Raw genomic sequence first — 17,984 nt, forward strand, 5'->3', positions numbered from 1 at the left:
TCGGGATCGCGGCGGGATCCGCCCGCCATGGGCCCAGCCGAGGGCCCCGCCGAGGCTTCCGCCGAGGGGCCCGGCCCCGGTAAGGCCCGGCGGGGGCGCGCGGGCGGGTACGGCGGCCCGCGAGGGTCACGGGCCTTTGTTCGGGACCCGGGGGGCCCCCCATTGACCCCCTCAATCCCCCTCCCGCCCCCAAATCGCTCCCCTTGACCCCCAGACCCCCTCAAGGCCCCCCTTTCCCCCCCTTCCAACCCCCCCAAATCCCCCTTTCTCCCCCGTCTCCCTCCTTCTTCCCTCCCCCCCTGCACCGCCACCCCCTTTTCCAGCCCCCCTATTTTCCCCCCTTTTTCCACCCCCCCTTAATCTCCCCCATTTCCACCTCCCCTTTTTCAGCCCCCTCCCTTTCCAGCCCCCAAATTTCTCCTCCCTCTCCCCCCCCTTTTTCCCTCCCCCTCCTCCAGCCCCCCCCTCACAGGGGGATGTTCCCCCCCCCCCCCAAATCCAACCCTTCCCTTTCCCCCCCCGGATCCTCCCGGAGCGATTCCCTCTTTGTCCTTCCCGAGGACACCAAACCCACCCCCACCCCCCGATCCCGGGGGGCTCCTCCGCTCCCCCTTCCCGATTTTTGGGGGGGTGGGAGTGGGATTTATCCCCTTCCATTTCCCCTCCCTCCTCCCCCCTTTTTCCCACGGCTGGAATAATGGAATAATCCATTTTCCTGCTCCCGGAGCCGGGAGGGGGCTAATGAAGGGACTTCATTAAAATTTATGAGCCTGCTCCCGTTCCCCCTTTCCCGACTTATTTTCCCATTCCCGCTTTCCTGTTTCCACACCCCGCTCCCAAAATCCCTCCCGGACTCTCCCTTTCCAAACCCTCTCAGAAACGGGAAAATCCCCCTCCAGTAATGGGATCAATCCCCTTTAATTAATTCCTTTTTTAAGGAGGGTTTTTTTTTTCCCTGAATTTCGGGAATTAAGGATTCCCCGCCTGGAATCCGGTGTGTGTGGGGGTTTCTTTTATCCAGAAATCCCGGGAAAATGCCGCGGTGCTGCTGCGGGGAGGGTCGGTGGGGCCGGAGCAGGTGGAATCCGCTTATTCCTCCGGGAATAATCCCTCGGGAATTTTTTAATGGATTCTTCACGGCTCCGGGAGCGTTTCCTTGCGAATTCCCCAAGAATCCCTTAAATCCGGGAGGAAATTCCCGTTTTTGGGAGCCTCGTGCTCTGCCGGCGCTTCCCTGCGCTCCCGGCGCCGCCGTTCCCGACCTAATTCCCGACATTCCCGACCGGTTCCCGGCATTCCCGACTCATTCCCGGTTTTCCCCCCAGCCCGGCATTAGGAGCCGATCCCCTCCGGAGGTGTCGGAGCCCCCCATGCCCGTAGGTGGGTGCCGGAATTCGGGAATTTGGGAAGTGCCATCCCGTGGGAATCGTTCCCTTAGACCTGCCGGCTTTCCCTTGGAATTAGGGATGAAATTCCCGCGGGAAGGAGGGAGGGAAGGGGGGCGGGTCAAAAATTCCTTCCCCGCTTTTCCTGGGTTTGGGCCGGTTCGGGGTTTTCCTGGGAAAACGGGATCCAACGGGAAGCAAATCCCTCTGTTTCCCGGGAAACCACTTGGTTAATCCCTGTTTTCCTGGTGGGAGAGGGATGGGGATGTTGGGAGAGGGGTGGGAATGTTGGGAGAGGGGCAGGGATGTTGGGAGAGGGGTGGGAATGTTGGGAGAGGGGTGGGAATGTTGGGAGAGGGGTGGGAATGTTGGGAGAGGGGTACCTCAGGGATGGATTAGGAAGGGAATTCCTGGTGATTGAGGCTGGATTGGGAAGGGAATTCCTGGTGATTGAGAATGGCTTGGGAAGGGAATTCCTGGTGCCTCAGGGATGGATTGGGAAGGGAATTCCTGGTGCCTGAGGCTGGATTAGGAAGGGAATTCCTGGTGATTGAGGCTGGATTGGGAAGGGAATTCCTGGTGCCTGAGGATGACTTGGGAAGGGAATTCCTGGTGTTTCAGGGATGGATTGGGAAGGGAATTCCTGGTGATTAAGGCTGGATTGGGAAGGGAATTCCTGGTGCCTCAGGCATGGATTAGGAAGGGAATTCCTGGTGTTTCAGGGATGGATTAGGAAGGGAATTCCTGGTGATTGAGGCTGGCTTGGGAAGGGAATTCCTGGTGCCTCAGGGATGGATTGGGAAGGGAATTCCTGGTGCCTGAGAGGAGGAAGGGGGTCTCCTGCCCCCTGTCCCTGGATCAGGAAGGGGTTTTCCCCATCCCTCCCTCCCTGGGCCCCGCTGTCGGATCCCGGGCTCCGTTCCCAGCCCTCCCCCCGTTCCAGGTGCAGCTCCAGGTGCCCCTTCCCGGCTCCAGCTCTGAGATGGCGACTCCGGAGCCCCCCCTGGGCGGGACCCCCCGGCCCGGCCCCTCTCCCGGCCCCGGCCCCTCCCCGGGCTCCATGTTGGGCCCCTCTCCCGGCCCCTCGCCGGGCTCCGGACACTCGGGACACTCCGGACACCTCCCGGCGCCGGGATACGCCCCGGAGGCCATCCACCCCCTGCACAAGGTGAGCCCAGCCCGGAATTCTGGCTCCAGACCCCTGGGAATGCTCCAGCCGGGCTGCCTGGGATCTGTCCCCACTGGGATGGGGCTGGGAGGGGCTGGGGTGGCACCGGGAGGTGGTGGGAGGGCACTGGGAAGGGCTGGGAAGGGCTGGGAGGGCACTGGGAGATGGTGGGAGGGCACTGGGAGATGGTGGGAGGGCACTGGGAAGGGCTGGGATGGCACTGGGAGGTGGTGGGAGGGCACTGGGATGGTCCTGGGAAGGGTTGGGATGGCACTGGGAGATGATGGGATGGCACTGGGAAGGGCTGGGATGGCACTGGGAAATGGTGGGAGGGCACTGGGAGATGGTGGGATGGCACTGGGAGGGTACTGGGAGATGGTGGGATGGCACTGGGAGATGGTAGGAGGGCACTGGGAGATGGTGGGAGGGCACTAGGAAGGGCTGGGATGGCACTGGGAGGTGGTGGGAGGGCACCGGGATGGTCCTGGGAAGGGTTGGGATTGGCACTGGGAGATGATGGGATGGCACTGGGAAGGGCTGGGATGGCACTGGGAAATGGTGGGAGGGCACTGGGAGATGGTGGGATGGCACTGGGAGGGTACTGGGAGATGGTGGGATGGCACTGGGAGATGGTGGGAGGGCACTGGGAGATGGTGGGATGGCACTGGGAGGGGCTGGGGTGGCACTGGGAAGGGCTGGGATGGCAGTGGGAGGGCACTGGGAGGGGCTGGGATGGCACTGGGAGATGATGGGATGGCACTGGGAAGGGCTGGGATGGCACTGGTAGGAGCTGGGAGGGCACTGGGAGATGGTGGGATGGCAGTGGAAGGGCACTGAGAAGGGCTGGGATGGCACTGGGAGGGCACTGGGAGATGGTGGGAAGGGCCAGGATGGCACTGGGAGGGCACTGGGAGGGCACTGGAGGGCACTGGGAAGGGCTGGGATGGCACTGGAAGGTCACTGTGTGTGAGACTTTTTGGGAGTTTTTGACCCCCAAACCCCACTCCAATGGCCTGGGAGGGTCCGGGAGCTCCGGGACCACTCCAGGCTGGCTCCCTCCGGCCCTGATTTCCCGGGAATTCCCCTCCCTCCGGGCCTGATTTCCCGGGAATTGCCCTCCCTCTGGGCCTGATTTCCCGGGAATTGCCCCGGGAAGGCTCTGGGCTGGCTCCCTGTGGCCCTGATTTCCCGGGAATTCCCCCGGCAGCCCCTGGACGCGCTGCACGAGAAGGGCCTGGCCGAGGACCCGCGTTACGGGACCATGAAGGGGATGGGGCTGCGCCCGGGGGGCCACGCGGGGATGGGACCCCCCCCCAGCCCCATGGACCAGCATTCCCAAGGTCGGGAGAGCCCCTGGGAGGGAGGGGGGAGGGGGCAAATCCTGGGGATTTATTGGTTTGGGCTGAAATCCCGGGGTTTTTGGGGCGGGAGTTAATCATTCCAGGGGGTATCCGGGATCAAATCCCTGGGGTTGGAGAGGGTTGGATCCCTCCAGGGGATTCCAGGATTAGATCCTGGATTTGGGGGAATGATTGGATCATTCCAGATTTGGGGGAATGATTGGATCACTCCAGGGTTAAATCCTGGGTTTGGAGCAATGATTGTATCACTCCAGAATTAAATCCTGGATTTGGAGGAACGATTGGATCACTCCAGGGTTAAAATTTGGATTTGGAGGAATGATTGGATCATTCCAGATTTGGAGGAATGGTTGGATCACTCCAGGGTTAAATCCGGGATTTAGGGGGATAATTTAGTCCTTCTAGGGTTATTAAATCCTGGATCTGGGGAGGCTGATTCCATCATTCCAGAGTTAACCCCTGGATTTGAGGGGACTGATTCTATTCCTCCACAACTAAACCCTGGATTTGGAGGAGTGTTTAGTCAGTCGCTCCAGGATGAAACCCTGGATTTGGGGGGATAATTTAGTTCCTCCAGGATTAAACCCTGGACCTGGGGGGCTGATTCCATCCTTCCGGGGTTAACCCCTGGATCTGGGGGGGCTGATTCCATCCCTCCATGACCAACCCCTGGACCTGGGGGGCTGATTCCATCCCTCCACGACCAACCCCTGGACCTGTTGGGAGCTCTCCATCCCCTCCAGTGGATTCCAGGATGACCCAACTCCTTTCTTTCTCCCCCCCTCTCTCCAGGTTACCCGTCGCCCTTGGGCGGCTCGGAACACGCCTCCAGCCCGGTGCCCTCCAACGGCCCCTCGGGGGGCTCCGGGGGCGGCTCCGGGGGGTCCCTGGAGGGCTCCGGGGGCGGCTCGGGCGCGGAGGCGCCGGCGCTGGGCCCGGGCGGGCGCGGGGCCGCGTCGCCGTTCAACGCGGCGCAGCTGCACCAGCTGCGGGCCCAGATCATGGCCTACAAGCTGCTGGCCCGGGGGCAACCCCTCCCCGAGCACCTGCAGGTGGCCGTGCAGGGGAAGCGGCCCCTGCCCGGGATGCAGCCCCAGATCCCCGCTCTACCTCCGCCCGCCGGAGCCGCCCAGGCCGCCGGAACTGCGCCCGGAGCGGGGCCGGCACCGCCCGGCTACTCCAGACCTCATGGTGAGGGGATGGGAATGGGCGAGATTGGGATGGGAATGGGGATGGGGGAGATTGGGATGGGAATGGGGATGGGGATGGGGATGGGGGAGATTGGGATGGGGGATCCAGGCCGCCGGAACTGCGCCCGGAGCGGGGCCGGCACCGCCTGGCTACTCCAGACCTCATGGTGAGGGAGTGGGGATGGGGGAGATTGGGATGGGAATGGGAATGGGAATGGGGATGGGGGAGATTGGGATGGGAATGGGAATGGGGATGGGGGAGATTGGGATGGGGCATCCAGGCTGCGGGAACTGCGCCCGGAGCGGGGCCGGCACCACCCGGGTACTCCAGACCTCACGGTGAGGGGATGGGGATGGGAATGGGGGAGATTGGGATGGGAATGGGAATGGGGATGGGAATGGGGATGGGGGAGATTGGGATGGGGGATCCAGGCCGCCGGAACTGCGCCCGGAGCGGGGCCGGCACCGCCCGGCTACTCCAGACCTCATGGTGAGGGAGTGGGGATGGGGGAGATTGGGATGGGAATGGGAATGGGAGTGGGAATGGGGATGGGGGAGATTGGGATGGGGGATCCAGGGGGAGATTGGGATGGGGGATCCAGGCCGTGGGAGCCGCGCCCGGAGCGGGGCCGGCACCGCCCGGGTACTCCAGACCTCATGGTGAGGGAGTGGGGATGGGGATGGGAATGGGAATGGGGATGGGGATGGGGGAGATTGGGATGGGGGAGATTGGGATGGGGGATCCAGGCCGCCGGAACTGCGCCCGGAGCGGGGCCGGCACCGCCCGGCTACTCCAGACCTCATGGTGAGGGAGTGGGGATGGGGGAGATTGGGATGGGAATGGGAATGGGAGTGGGAATGGGGATGGGGGAGATTGGGATGGGGGATCCAGGCCGTGGGAGCCGCGCCCGGAGCGGGGCCGGCACCGCCCGGGTACTCCAGACCTCATGGTGAGGGAGTGGGGATGGGGATGGGAATGGGAATGGGGATGGGGATGGGGGAGATTGGGATGGGGGAGATTGGGATGGGGGATCCAGGCCGCCGGAACTGCGCCCGGAGCGGGGCCGGCACCGCCCGGGTACTCCAGACCTCACGGTGAGGGGGTGGGGATGGGAATGGGAATGGGGATGGGGATGGGGATGGGGATGGGGATGGGGATGGGGGAGATTGAGATGGGGGATCCAGGCAGTGGGAGCCACGCCCAGAGCGGGGCCGGCACCGCCCGGGTACTCCAGACCTCATGGTGAGGGAGTGGGGATGGGGATGGAAATGGGAATGGGGATGGGGATTGGTGATCTGGGGGAGATTGGGATGGGGGATCCAGGAGGATACAGAAGGAACTGGGGGGAAATTGGGATGGAGGATACAGGGGGAGATGATTGGAACAGGGAATCCAGAGGGGAGATGGGAATGGGGGATTTGAGGAGAAATTGGGATGGGAGATACAGGGGAGGTGGGAATGGGGAATATGAGGGGAGATTGGAATGGGGGATTTGAGGGGAAATTGGGATGGAGGATGCAGGGGGAGATCAGAATGGGGAATCCAGGGGGAACTGGGGGGAGATTGGGATGGGGAATCCTGGGGGAACTGGGGGGAAATTGGGATGGGGGATCCAGGGGGCATAAGAACAGGGGATCCGAGGGGGAATGGGAATGGGGGATCCCAGGGGAGCTCGTCCCAGGATTTCCATGGGGAGCTTGTCCTGGGCTATCTGTGGGGAGCTCATCCCGTTCCATCCTGGGGGATCCATGGGAAGGGACCCCAAAGCTCATCCCATTCCATCCCAGGTGTCCTCCTCATCCTCACCAAACATTCCCACTGGGAATCTCCCTCCAGAATCTCCCCCCGGAATCTCCCCCAGGAATCTCCCCTGGAATCTCCCCCAGGAATCAGCTTCCTCATGGGATTTTCCTCTTTTTTTTTTTGTCTCCCTTTCCCGCCGGCTCCGTTGGGAATTCCCAGGAATGGGAGGGCCCAACATGCCCCCGCCCGGCCCCTCAGGAGTTCCCCCCGGAATGCCGGGACAGCCCCCCGGGGGCCCCCCCAAGCCCTGGCCGGAAGGTGAGACCCGAAATCCTGGGAATTCAGCCCAGCAAGGGATGAGCTGGGAGGGGGTGGGAGCGAAGGGAATTCCCGGTTAAACCCCTGGAATCGGGGCTGGAATTCTGGGAAGGGCGGGTCGGACCTCGGGGTCGGAGCTTTCCGAGGATCCACGTGTGCATTCCAAGGATTGGGGGTGATTTCCCAGCCAAAGGGTTGGAGGTTTTGGGGGAATTGGGGTTGATTTCCCAACCAAAGGATTTGAGGTTTTTTTTGGGGAATTGGGGTTGATTTCCCAGCCAAAGAATTGGAGGCTTTTTTGGGAATTGGGGTTGATTTCCCAGCCAAAGGGTTGGAGTTTTTTTTGGGAATTGGGATTGATTTCCCAGCCAAAGAATTGGAGAGTTTTTTTGGGAATTGGGGTTGATTTCCCAGCCAAAAAATTGGAGGGTTTTTTGGGAATTGGGGTTGATTTCCCAGCCAAAGAATTGGAGTTTTTTTGGGAATTGGGGTTGATTTCCCAGCCCAAGGATTGGAGGGTTTTTTGGGGTTAATTTCCAGCCAAAAAAATGCAGTTTTAGGGGGGAAATTTGGTGGTTTTTAGGGAATTGATGTTTATTTCCAGCCAAATAACTGGAGTTTTGGGTGTAAATTCCAGTCGGATAACTGGTGATTTTTAGGGATTGGGGGGTTAATTTTCCCCTAAACAGCTGGTATTTTTTAGGGAATTGGGGGTTACTTTCCAGATGGATAACTGGTATTTTTTAGGGATTTGGGGTTACTTTCCAGCTGGGTAACTGATGCTTTTAGGGATTGGGGGTTACTTTCCAGGTGGATAACTGATGTTTTTCAGGGATTTGGGGGTTTATTTCTACCCAGATAACTGATGTTTTTTAGGGAATTGGGGTTACTTTCCTGCCAGATAACTGGTATTTTTTAGGGAATTTGAGGTTACTTTCCAGGTGGATAACTGGTGTTTTTTAGGGATTGGGAGTTACTTTCCAACTGGATAACTGGTGTTTTTTAGGGATTTAGGGGGTTAATTTCTACCCAGATAACTGGTGTTTTTTAGGGATTTGGGGGTTTATTTCTACCCAGATAACTGGTGTTTTTCAGGGATTTGGGATTACTTTCCTGCCAGATAACTGATGTTTTTTAGGGAATTTGAGGTTACTTTCCAGGTGGATAACTGGTGTTTTTTAGGGATTGGGAGTTACTTTCCAGCTGCATAACTGGTGTTTTTTAGGGACTTAGGGGGTTAATTTCTACCCAGATAACTGGTGTTTTTTAGGGATTTGGGGGTTTATTTCTACCCAGATAACTGGTGTTTTTCAGGGATTTGGGATTACTTTCCTGCCAGATAACTGATGTTTTTTAGGGAATTGGGGGTTACTTTCCAGGTGGATAACTGGTATTTTTTAGGGATTTGGGGGTTACTTTGCGGGTGGATAACTGGTATTTTTCAGGGATTTGGGATTACTTTCCTGCCAGATAACTGCTATTTTTTAGGGATTGGGGATTACTTTCCATATGGATAACTGATGTTTTTCAGGGATTTGGGCGTTTATTTCTACCCAGATAACTGATGTTTTTTAGGGAATTGGGGGTTACTTTCCAGCTGGGTAACTGATGCTTTTAGGAATTTGGGGTTACGTTCCAGCCAGATAACTGGTGATTTTCAGGGATTTGGGGGTTTATTTCTACCCAGATAACTGGTGTTTTTCAGCGATTTGGGTTTACTTTCCTGGTGGATAACTGATGCTTTTAGGGATTGGGGGTTACTTTCCAGGTGGATAACTGATGTTTTTTAGGGAATTGGGGTTACTTTCCAGCTGGGTAACTGATGCTTTTAGGGATTGGGGGTTACTTTCCAGGTGGATAACTGATGTTTTTTAGGGAATTGGGGTTACTTTCCAGCCAGATAACTGGAGTTTCTTAGGGTTTCAGGGTTCCTTTCCAGCCGTCTAACCGTGTTTCAGGGGGCCGGGGGGTGAACCCCGCCCCGTTCCCGTTGTGACTCCCGGCCGTTCCCGCTGTTCCCGCAGGGCCGCTGTCGGCGGCGGCGCCGGGCGGGGCCCCCCAGAAGCTGCTGCCGCCCCCCCCCCGCGGGCCGCCCGTCCCCCGCCCCGCCCGCCGTGCCCCCCGCCTCCCCCGGGCCCCCCCCGCCCTCGCCGGGGCAACCGGCGCCGCCCGCCCTGCCCATGCACCCCAAGCAGAACCGCATCACCCCCATCCAGAAACCCCGCGGCCTCGACCCCGTCGAGATCCTGCAGGAGAGGGAGTACAGGTGGGAACACGGGGGGCTGGGGGGTCCTGGGGAGGGCGGGGATACCCAGGGATTCCAGGGATTCCAGGGAATACAGGGAGTACAGGTGGGAACGCGGGGGGATGGGGGGGTCCTGGGGAGGGCGGGGATACCCAGGGATTCCAGGGATTCCAGGGAATACAGGGAGTACAGGTGGGAACACGGGGGGCTGGGGGGTCCTGGGGAGGGCGGGGATACCCAGGGATTCCAGGGATTCCAGGGAATACAGGGAGTACAGGTGGGAACGCGGGGGTCTGGGGGGTCCTGGGGAGGGCGGGGATACCCAGGGATTCCAGGGATTCCAGGGAATACAGGGAGTACAGGTGGGAACACGGGGGGCTGGGGGGTCCTGGGGAGGGCGGGGATACCCAGGGATTCCAGGGATTCCAGGGAATACAGGGAGTACAGGTGGGAACGCGGGGGGATGGGGGGGTCCTGGGGGGGTCTGGGGAGGGCAGGGATCACAGGGATTACAGGGGTCCTGGGGAGGGCAGGGAGTACAGGTGGGACTGCCATGGGACGAGGGGTCCAGGGGTCCTGGGGAGGGCAGGGATACCTGGGGATTACAGGGAGTACAGGTGGGAACCTGGTGGGATGGGGGGGTCCTGGGGGGTCCTGGGGAGGGCGGGGGTACCTGGGAATACAGGGAGTACAGGTGGGAACCTGGGGGGATGGGGGGGTCCTGGGGGGGTCTGGGGAGGGCGGGGGTACCCAGGGATTACAGGGATTCCAGGGAATACAGGGAGTACAGGTGGGAACCTGGTGGGATGGGGGGGTTCTGGGGGGTTCTGGGGAGGGCAGGGATACCTGGGAATACAGGGAGTACAGGGATCCTGGGGAATACAGGGAGTACAGGGGTCCCCTGCCCCAGAAGTACAGGGATTCCAGGGATCTTGGGGATTACAGGGAGTCCAGGAAACCCGAGGATTCCAAGGACTCTGGGGAGTGCAGGGATTCCAGGGATCCCCTGCCCCAGGAGTACAGGGACTCCAGGGATTCCTTGCCCCGGGAGCCATGGTTGGGGAAAAGTGGGACATTCCCGAGGCTGCTCCCGGAGTCTGGGCCCTCCGTGGGTCACCGGCGCCCCCATCCCGTTTTCCCTGTTCCTGAGATCCAGGGGGATGAAGGGGGGTTCATTTTCCTGGGAGATTCCTCCCGGCCACGCTCCGGCCCCTCCGTGTCTGGGGGTCCCCAAATCCCATCCCGCCATTCCCGGGGCGACTCCCCGGCGCCCTCCCGATGGGAGCCGGGGCGGGAGCGGAGCCGAAACTCATCCCAAAAAATACTCATCCCGAAAAAACCCCCCGTCAGGCTCCAGGCCCGCATCGCCCACCGCATCCAGGAGCTGGAGAACCTGCCCGGCTCCCTGGCCGGGGACCTGCGCACCAAGGCCACCATCGAGCTCAAGGCCCTGCGGCTCCTCAACTTCCAGCGCCAGGTCAGCGCCGGGAACGCCGGGATCCCTGGGAATGTCGGGAGCGCTGGGAGTGTTGGGAGCACTGGGAATGCTGGGAGCACTGGGAGTGTCGGGATCCCTGGGAGTGCTGGGAGTGCTGGATCCCTGGGAATGCCAGGAGCGCTGGGAGTGCCAGGAGCGCTGGGAATGCTGGGATCCCTGGGAGTGCTGGGAGCACTGGGAGCGTCGGGAGCACTGGGAGTGCTGAGATCCCTGGGAGTGTCGGGATCCCTGGGAGTGCCGGGATCCCTGGGAGTGCCGGGAGCACTGGGAGTGCTGGGATCCCAGGGAGTGCCGGGATCCCTGGGAGTGCCGGGAGCACTGGGAGTGCCGGGATCCCTGGGAGTGCTGGGAGCACTGGGAATGCTGGGATCCCTGGGAGTGCCGGGATCCTTGGGAATGTCAGGATCCCTGGGAGCACTGGGATCCCTGGGAGTGTCGGGAGTGCTGGGAGCACTGGGATCCCCTGGGAGTGCTGGGAGCACTGGGTGTGCCGGGAGCGCTGGGAGTGCTGGGATCCCCAGGAATGCCGGGATCCCTGGGAGTGTCGGGGTCCCTGGGAGTGTCGGGATCCCTGGGAATGCCAGGATCCCTGGGAGTGCTGGGAGCACTGGTAGTGCTGGGAGCACCAGGATCCCTGGGAGCACTGAGATCTCTGGGAGGACCAGGATCCCTGGGAGTGCTGGGGGCACTGGGAGTGCTGGGAATGCTGGAATCCCTGGAAGTGTTGGAATCCCTGGGAGTGCTGGGAGTACCGGGGATCCCTAGGAGTGTCGGGAATGCCGGAACCCCTGGGAGTGCTGGAATCCCTGGGAGCACCGGGATCCCTGGGAGCACCAGGAGCGTCCCCAGGGGCTGACCCCTCGCCGTTTTCCCCGTGCTGCAGCTGCGGCAGGAGGTGGTGGTGTGCATGCGGCGGGACACGGCGCTGGAGACGGCGCTCAACGCCAAGGCCTACAAGCGCAGCAAGCGGCAGTCGCTGCGCGAGGCCCGCATCACCGAGAAGCTGGAGAAGCAGCAGAAGATCGAGCAGGAGCGCAAGCGCCGCCAGAAGCACCAGGTCCGGCGGGGAAGGGGGGATTTTCCGGGAGTAACAGGGCGGAGGCGGCGGGAAACGGGGATTTTTTGGGGTTTTGGGGGGGGTTGGAGGTCGGCTCCGGGACGAGTGGTTGGGCGGTGGTGGCCAAGGGTGGGTGATAATGAGGGAGGGTCCGGTTGTGGGTGATGGGACCATCAGTGGCCACTGGGACCATCCAATGGCTACTGGGACCATCCAGTGGCCACCGGGACCGTCCAAGGGCTACGGGGCTCTCCAGTGACCGTTGGGACCATCCAATGACCATTGGGAGCCTCCAATGACCATTGGGAGCCTCCAATGACCTTGGCACCACCCAATGACCATTGGGAGCCTCTAGTGAGCATTGGGACCACCCAGTGATTGTTGGGACCACCCAATGACTGTCGGGACCCTCCAATGACCATTAGCACCCTCCATTGGCCTTGGCACCACCCAATGACTGTCGGGACCACCCAATGACCATTGGGACCCTCCAATGACCGTTGGGACCCTCCATTGACTGTTGGGACCACCCAATGACTGTCGAGACCCTCCAATGAGCATTGGGACCCTCCAATGACTGTTGGGAACCTCTGGTGACTGTTGGGGCCCTCCAATGACCTTAGCACCACCCAATGACCATTGGAACCCTCCATTGACCTTGAGACCACCCAATGACCATTGGCACCCTCCACTGACCGTCGGTCTCGGCCGCCGGTCCCTCCCCACCCCGGCGTGTCCTGCGCGCTCCCCATGCCCCCACCCACCCAATGCCAACACCCGTGTCCCGCAGGAATACCTCAACAGCATCCTGCAGCACGCCAAGGACTTCAAGGAGTACCACCGGAGCGTGAGCGGGAAGATCCAGAAGCTGACCAAGGCGGTGGCCACCTACCACGCCAACACCGAGCGCGAGCAGAAGAAGGAGAACGAGCGCATCGAGAAGGAGCGCATGCGGCGCCTCATGGTCAGGGGGGTCACAGGGGGGTCACAGGGGGGTCAGGGGGGTCATGGGGGGGTCAAGGGTCAGGGAGGGGCCTGGGGAGGGTCGGGGGGTCAGGGGGACCTTCCTCCTGTCCGTGGGGTGAGGGGGAGGGAGGGCAGCACGGGGTGTCCGGGGTGTGCTCGGGGTGGTCCCTGGGGGTCCCAGGGGTATCCCAGGTGGTCCCCAGTGATTCCAGGTGGATCCAGGTGTTCCCAGGTGTTCCCAGGTGTATCCCAGGTGTATCCAGGTGATTCCCAGTGATTCCAGGTGGATCCAGGTGTTCCCAGGTGGATCCCAGGTGTTCAGGGTGTATCCCAGGTGTATCCCAGATGTTCAGGGTCTATCCCAGGTGTATCCCAGATGTTCAGGGTCTATCCCAGGTGTATCCCAGGTGACCCCGGTGTCCCCCCCAGGCCGAGGATGAGGAGGGGGATGTTCAGGGTGTATCCCAGGTGTATCCCAGATGTTCAGGGTGTATCCCAGATGTTCAGGGTGTATCCCAGGTGTATCCCAGGTGCTCCCAGGTGTATCCCAGGTGCTCCCAGGTGACCCCGGTGTCCCCCCAGGCCGAGGACGAGGAGGGTTACCGCAAGCTGATCGACCAGAAGAAGGACAAGCGCCTGGCCTACCTGCTGCAGCAGACGGACGAGTACGTGGCCAACCTGACCGAGCTGGTGAGGCAGCACAAGGCGGCCCAGGTGGCCAAGGAGAAGAAGAAGAAGAAGAAGAAGAAGGTGGGAGGAAGGAGAAGCCCCGGGAAAGGCACCGGGGGGGCTCCCGGAGGGAGCGCCGGGGCCACCGCCCGGCCTGACCCTGCTCTTGCTTCTCCTTCTCCCCCTGCTCTTCCTGCTTCTCTTTCTTTCCCTTCTCTTCCTTTTTTTCCTGTTTCTGTTTCTCCTCTTTGTTTCCTTTCTCTTCCTTTTTTTCCTGTTTCTGTTTCTCCTCTTTCTTTCCTTTCTCTTCCTTTTTTTCCTGTTTCTGTTTCTCCTCTTTCTTTCCTTTCTCTTCCTTTGTTTTTTTCCTCCTCTTCGTCTTCCTCCTCTCTCTTCCTCCTGCCTCTTCCTGCTTTCCTTCTTCTTTCTCTTCCTCTTCCTCTTTTTCCTCTTCCTTTCTCTTCCTTTCGCTTTTTCTCTTTTTCTCTTCCTTTCTTTTTTTCCCTCTTCTTCCTCTTCCTCCTCTCTCTTCTTCCTGCCTCTTCCCACTCTCCTTCCTCTTCCTCTTTCTCCTCTTCTTCCTCTTCCTTCCTCTTCTTTTCTCTTTCTCCCACTTTTATCCTTTCTCTTCCTTTCCTTTTTTCCCTTCTCTTCCTTTCTCCTTCCTCTTCCTCCTGCCTCTTCCCACTCTCCTTTCTTCCCCTTCTTCCTCTTCCTTTTACTTTTTTCCCCTTTCTCTTCCTTTCCTTTTTTTTCCTTCTCTTCTTCTTCCTCCTCCCTCTTCCTCCTGCCTCTTCCTGCTCTCCTTCCTCTTCCTCTTCCTCCTCTTCCTTCCTCTTCTTTTCTCTTTCTTCCAACTTTATCCTTCCTTTCCTTTTTTTCCTTCTCTTCCTTTCTCCTTCCTCTTCCTCCTGTCTCTTCCCACTCTCCTTTCTCTTCCTCTTCTTCCTTTCACTTTTTTCCCCTTTCTCTTCCTTTCCTTTTCTTTCCTCCTCTCCCTCTTCCTCCTCCCTCTTCCTCCTCCCTCTTCCCACTCTCCTTCCTCTTCCTCTTTCTCCTCTTCCTCCTCTTCCTTCCTCTTTTTTTCTCTTTCTTCCACTTTAATCCTTTCTCTTCCTTTCCTTTTTTTTCCTCCTCTTCTTCTTCCTCCTCTCTCTTCCTCCTCCCTCTTCCCACTCTCCTTCCTCTTCCTCTTTCTCCTCTTCCTCCTCTTCCTTCATCTTCTCTTTCTTCCTTTCCTTTTTTTCCTTCTCTTCCTTTCTCCTTCCTCTTCCTCCTGCCTCCTCCCACTCTCCTTTTTCTTCCTCTTCTTCCTCTTCCTTTCACTTTTTTCCTGTTTTTCTTCCTTTCCTTTATTTTTCCTCCTCTTCCTCTCCCTCTTCCTCCTCCCTCTCCCTCTCTTTCCCTGTCCCTGTGCCCGTCTGTCCCGCAGAAGGCGGAGAACGCCGAGGGTCAGGCTCCGGCCATCGGCCCCGACGGGGAGGTGAGTCCGGGCTCGTCCCAGGAAGGGAATTCCCAATCCCTGCTCTCTCCCCCGGGTTCCGGGACCGGCAATTCCCGGTTTTTCCCGGTTTTTTTGCAGCCTCTGGACGAGACGAGCCAGATGAGCGACCTGCCCGTGAAGGTGATCCACGTGGAGAGCGGGAAGATCCTCACCGGGACCGACGCGCCCAAGGCCGGGCAGCTCGAGGCCTGGCTGGAGATGAACCCGGGGTATGGGAATTATGGGAATAATGGGAATGGGAACAATGGGAATGGGGATGGGAATGGGGGCAGCTCGAGGCCTGGCTGGAGATGAACCCGGGGTATGGGAATAGTGGGAATAATGGGAATGGGGATGGGAATGGGGATGGGAATGGGGGCAGCTCGAGGCCTGGCTGGAGATGAACCCGGGGTATGGGAACAATGGGAATAATGGGAATAATGGGAATAATGGGAATGGGGGCAGCTCGAGGCCTGGCTGGAGATGAACCCGGGGTATGGGAACAATGGGAATAATGGGAACAATGGGAACAATGGGAATAATGGGAATGGGGGCAGCTCGAGGCCTGGCTGGAGATGAACCCAGGGTCAGGGAATAATGGGAATAATGGGAATAATGGGAATGGGGGCAGCTCGAGGCCTGGCTGGAGATGAACCCCAGGGTATGGGAACAATGGGAATAATGGGAATGGGAATGGGGATGGGAATGGGGATGGGAATGGGAATGGGGGCAGCTCGAGGCCTGACTGGAGATGAACCCAGGGTCAGGGAATAATGGGAATGGGGGGGCTGGGAATGGGGGGAGGATGGGAAAGGGAATGAAGGGGCTGGGAATGCCAGAGATGGGAACTCTGGGAGCTGGGGAGGGAATGAGGGCCTGGGAATGGGAATGAGGAGCTGGGAATGGGAATGAGGAGCTGGGAACACCGGTGCCAGCAGGGAAGGGGAGGCTGGGAATGCCCGGGGAGCTGGGAATGGCCCTTGGAATTCCCTGTTCCCGCAGGTACGAGGTGGCCCCGCGCTCCGACAGCGAGGAGAGCGGCTCCGAGGAGGAGGAGGAGGTGAGGGGGGACATTCCTGCTGGACATTCCCACTGGGAATGCCTGGGAAGGGCGGGAAGGAGCTGAGCTCAGCAACAGCTGGTTGGCAGCTCCAAAAAAAACGGGATAGGGCGGGATAAAGTCCGTTAAAATGGGAATAAAAAGTGGGGTAAAATGGGAGTGAACTGGGGGGTAACGTGGGATGGAACTCTGGGAGAAAGTGGGATGGAACAGTGGGATAAAATGGGATAAAAATGAATAAAATAACATTAAAAAAATGGGGGAAAAGGGGTGAAAAAGGGCATGAACTGGGATATAAAACGAAGGGAACAGTGGGATAAAATGGGATAAAAATGAATAAAATAAAAAAATAAAATAAATTAAAAAAATGGGAAAAAAGGGGTGAAAACAGGGGTGAACTGGGATGTAAAACTGGAAGGAAAAAATGGGATGAAATGGGATAAAAATGAGTAAAATAACATTAAAAAATGGGAAAAAAGGGGTGAAAATGGGGGTGGACTGGGATGTAAAACTGGAAGGAAAAAATGGGATGAAATGGGACAAAAATGAATAAAATAGCATAAAAATTGGGGAAAAAGGTGTGAAAAATGGGTGAACTGGGATGTAAAACTGGAAGGAAAAAATGGGATAAAATGGGATAAAAATGAGTAAAATAAAATTAAAAAAATGGGAAAAAAGGTGTAAAAATGGGGTGAACTGGGATGTAAAACTGGAAGGGAACAGTGGAATAAAATAGGATAAAAATGAATAAAATAACATTAAAAAAATGGGAAAAAAGGCGTGGAAAAGGGAGTGAACTGGGATCTAAAACTGGAAGGAAAAAATGGGATAAAAATGAGTAAAATAACATAAAAAATGGGAAAAAAGGGGTGAAAATGGGAGTGCACTGGGATGTAAAACTGGAAGGAAAAAGTGGGATAAAAGGGGCTCCTTGTGCTGAGATTTCCGGGAATGTCCCCCGGGAGCTCCCGGGTCCCATCCCGGGTGTTCCCGACGCGGCTCTTTGGGAAGGGTGGGATCCTGGCTGGGAGGGGGGCCCTGGGGTGGTTTTCCCTGGGCATTCCCGGCATTCCCGGCTCCCTGTGCCCACAGGAGGAGGAGGAGGAGCAGCCCCAGCCGGCGCAGCCCGCGCTGCCCGTGGAGGAGAAGAAGAAGATTCCGGATCCCGACAGCGACGACGTGTCGGAGGTGGACGCCCGGCACATCATCGAGTGAGGAGCCTTCCCAAACCTCCCTTCCCTTCCCTTCCCTTCCCTTCCCTTCCCTTCCCTTCCCTTCCCTTCCCTTCCCTTCCCTTCCCTTCCCTTCCCTTCCCTTCCCTTCCCTTCCCTTCCCTTCCCTTCCCTTCCCTTCCCTTCCCTTCCCAAACCTTCCCTTCCCAAACCTTCCCAAACCTTCCCAAACCTTCCCAAACCTTCCCTTCCCAAACCTTCCCAAACCTTCCCAAACCTTCCCAAACCTTCCCAAACCTTCCCAAACCTTCCCTTCCCTTCCCTTCCCTTCCCTTCCCTTCCCTTCCCTTCCCTTCCCTTCCCTTCCCTTCCCTTCCCTTCCCTTCCCTTCCCTTCCCTTCCCTTCCCTTCCCTTCCCTTCCCTTCCCTTCCCTTCCCTTCCCTTCCCTTCCCAAACCTTCCCTTCCCTTCCCAAACCTTCCCAAACCTTCCCAAACCTTCCCAAACCTTCCCAAACCTTCCCTTCCCAAACCTTCCCTTCCCTTCCCAAACCTTCCCAAACCTTCCCAAACCTTCCCTTCCCAAACCTTCCCAAACCTTCCCAAACCTTCCCAAACCTTCCCTTCCCTCCCTCTTCCAATTTTCCTGCTCCCCCATTCCCAGTACGG

At 58.6% G+C, this 17,984-nt stretch overlaps 1 protein-coding gene across 1 annotated transcript in view; it reads left to right on the plus strand.

The window, feature by feature from the left end:
* The first annotated feature begins 1,332 nt into the window (after positions 1-1,332).
* LOC127465298 (transcription activator BRG1-like) overlaps positions 1,333-17,984 on the plus strand; it is a 46,933-nt gene continuing 30,281 nt past the window's right edge. The window contains 15 exon segments of the mRNA XM_051775771.1: positions 1,333-1,380; positions 2,329-2,553; positions 3,761-3,893; positions 4,707-5,105; positions 7,068-7,166; positions 9,191-9,240; positions 9,242-9,432; positions 10,762-10,888; positions 11,793-11,966; positions 12,757-12,930; positions 13,515-13,682; positions 15,034-15,084; positions 15,184-15,314; positions 16,087-16,144; positions 17,237-17,355. Coding sequence (XP_051631731.1) covers positions 2,368-2,553; positions 3,761-3,893; positions 4,707-5,105; positions 7,068-7,166; positions 9,191-9,240; positions 9,242-9,432; positions 10,762-10,888; positions 11,793-11,966; positions 12,757-12,930; positions 13,515-13,682; positions 15,034-15,084; positions 15,184-15,314; positions 16,087-16,144; positions 17,237-17,355 — 2,060 coding nt within the window. The 5' untranslated portion in view covers positions 1,333-1,380; positions 2,329-2,367.

Source organism: Manacus candei, unplaced genomic scaffold, assembly GCF_025592945.1.
Source record: "Manacus candei isolate 608988 ecotype Guabito, Panama unplaced genomic scaffold, ASM2559294v1 h1tg000359l, whole genome shotgun sequence".
Taxonomy (NCBI): Eukaryota; Metazoa; Chordata; class Aves; order Passeriformes; family Pipridae; genus Manacus; species Manacus candei.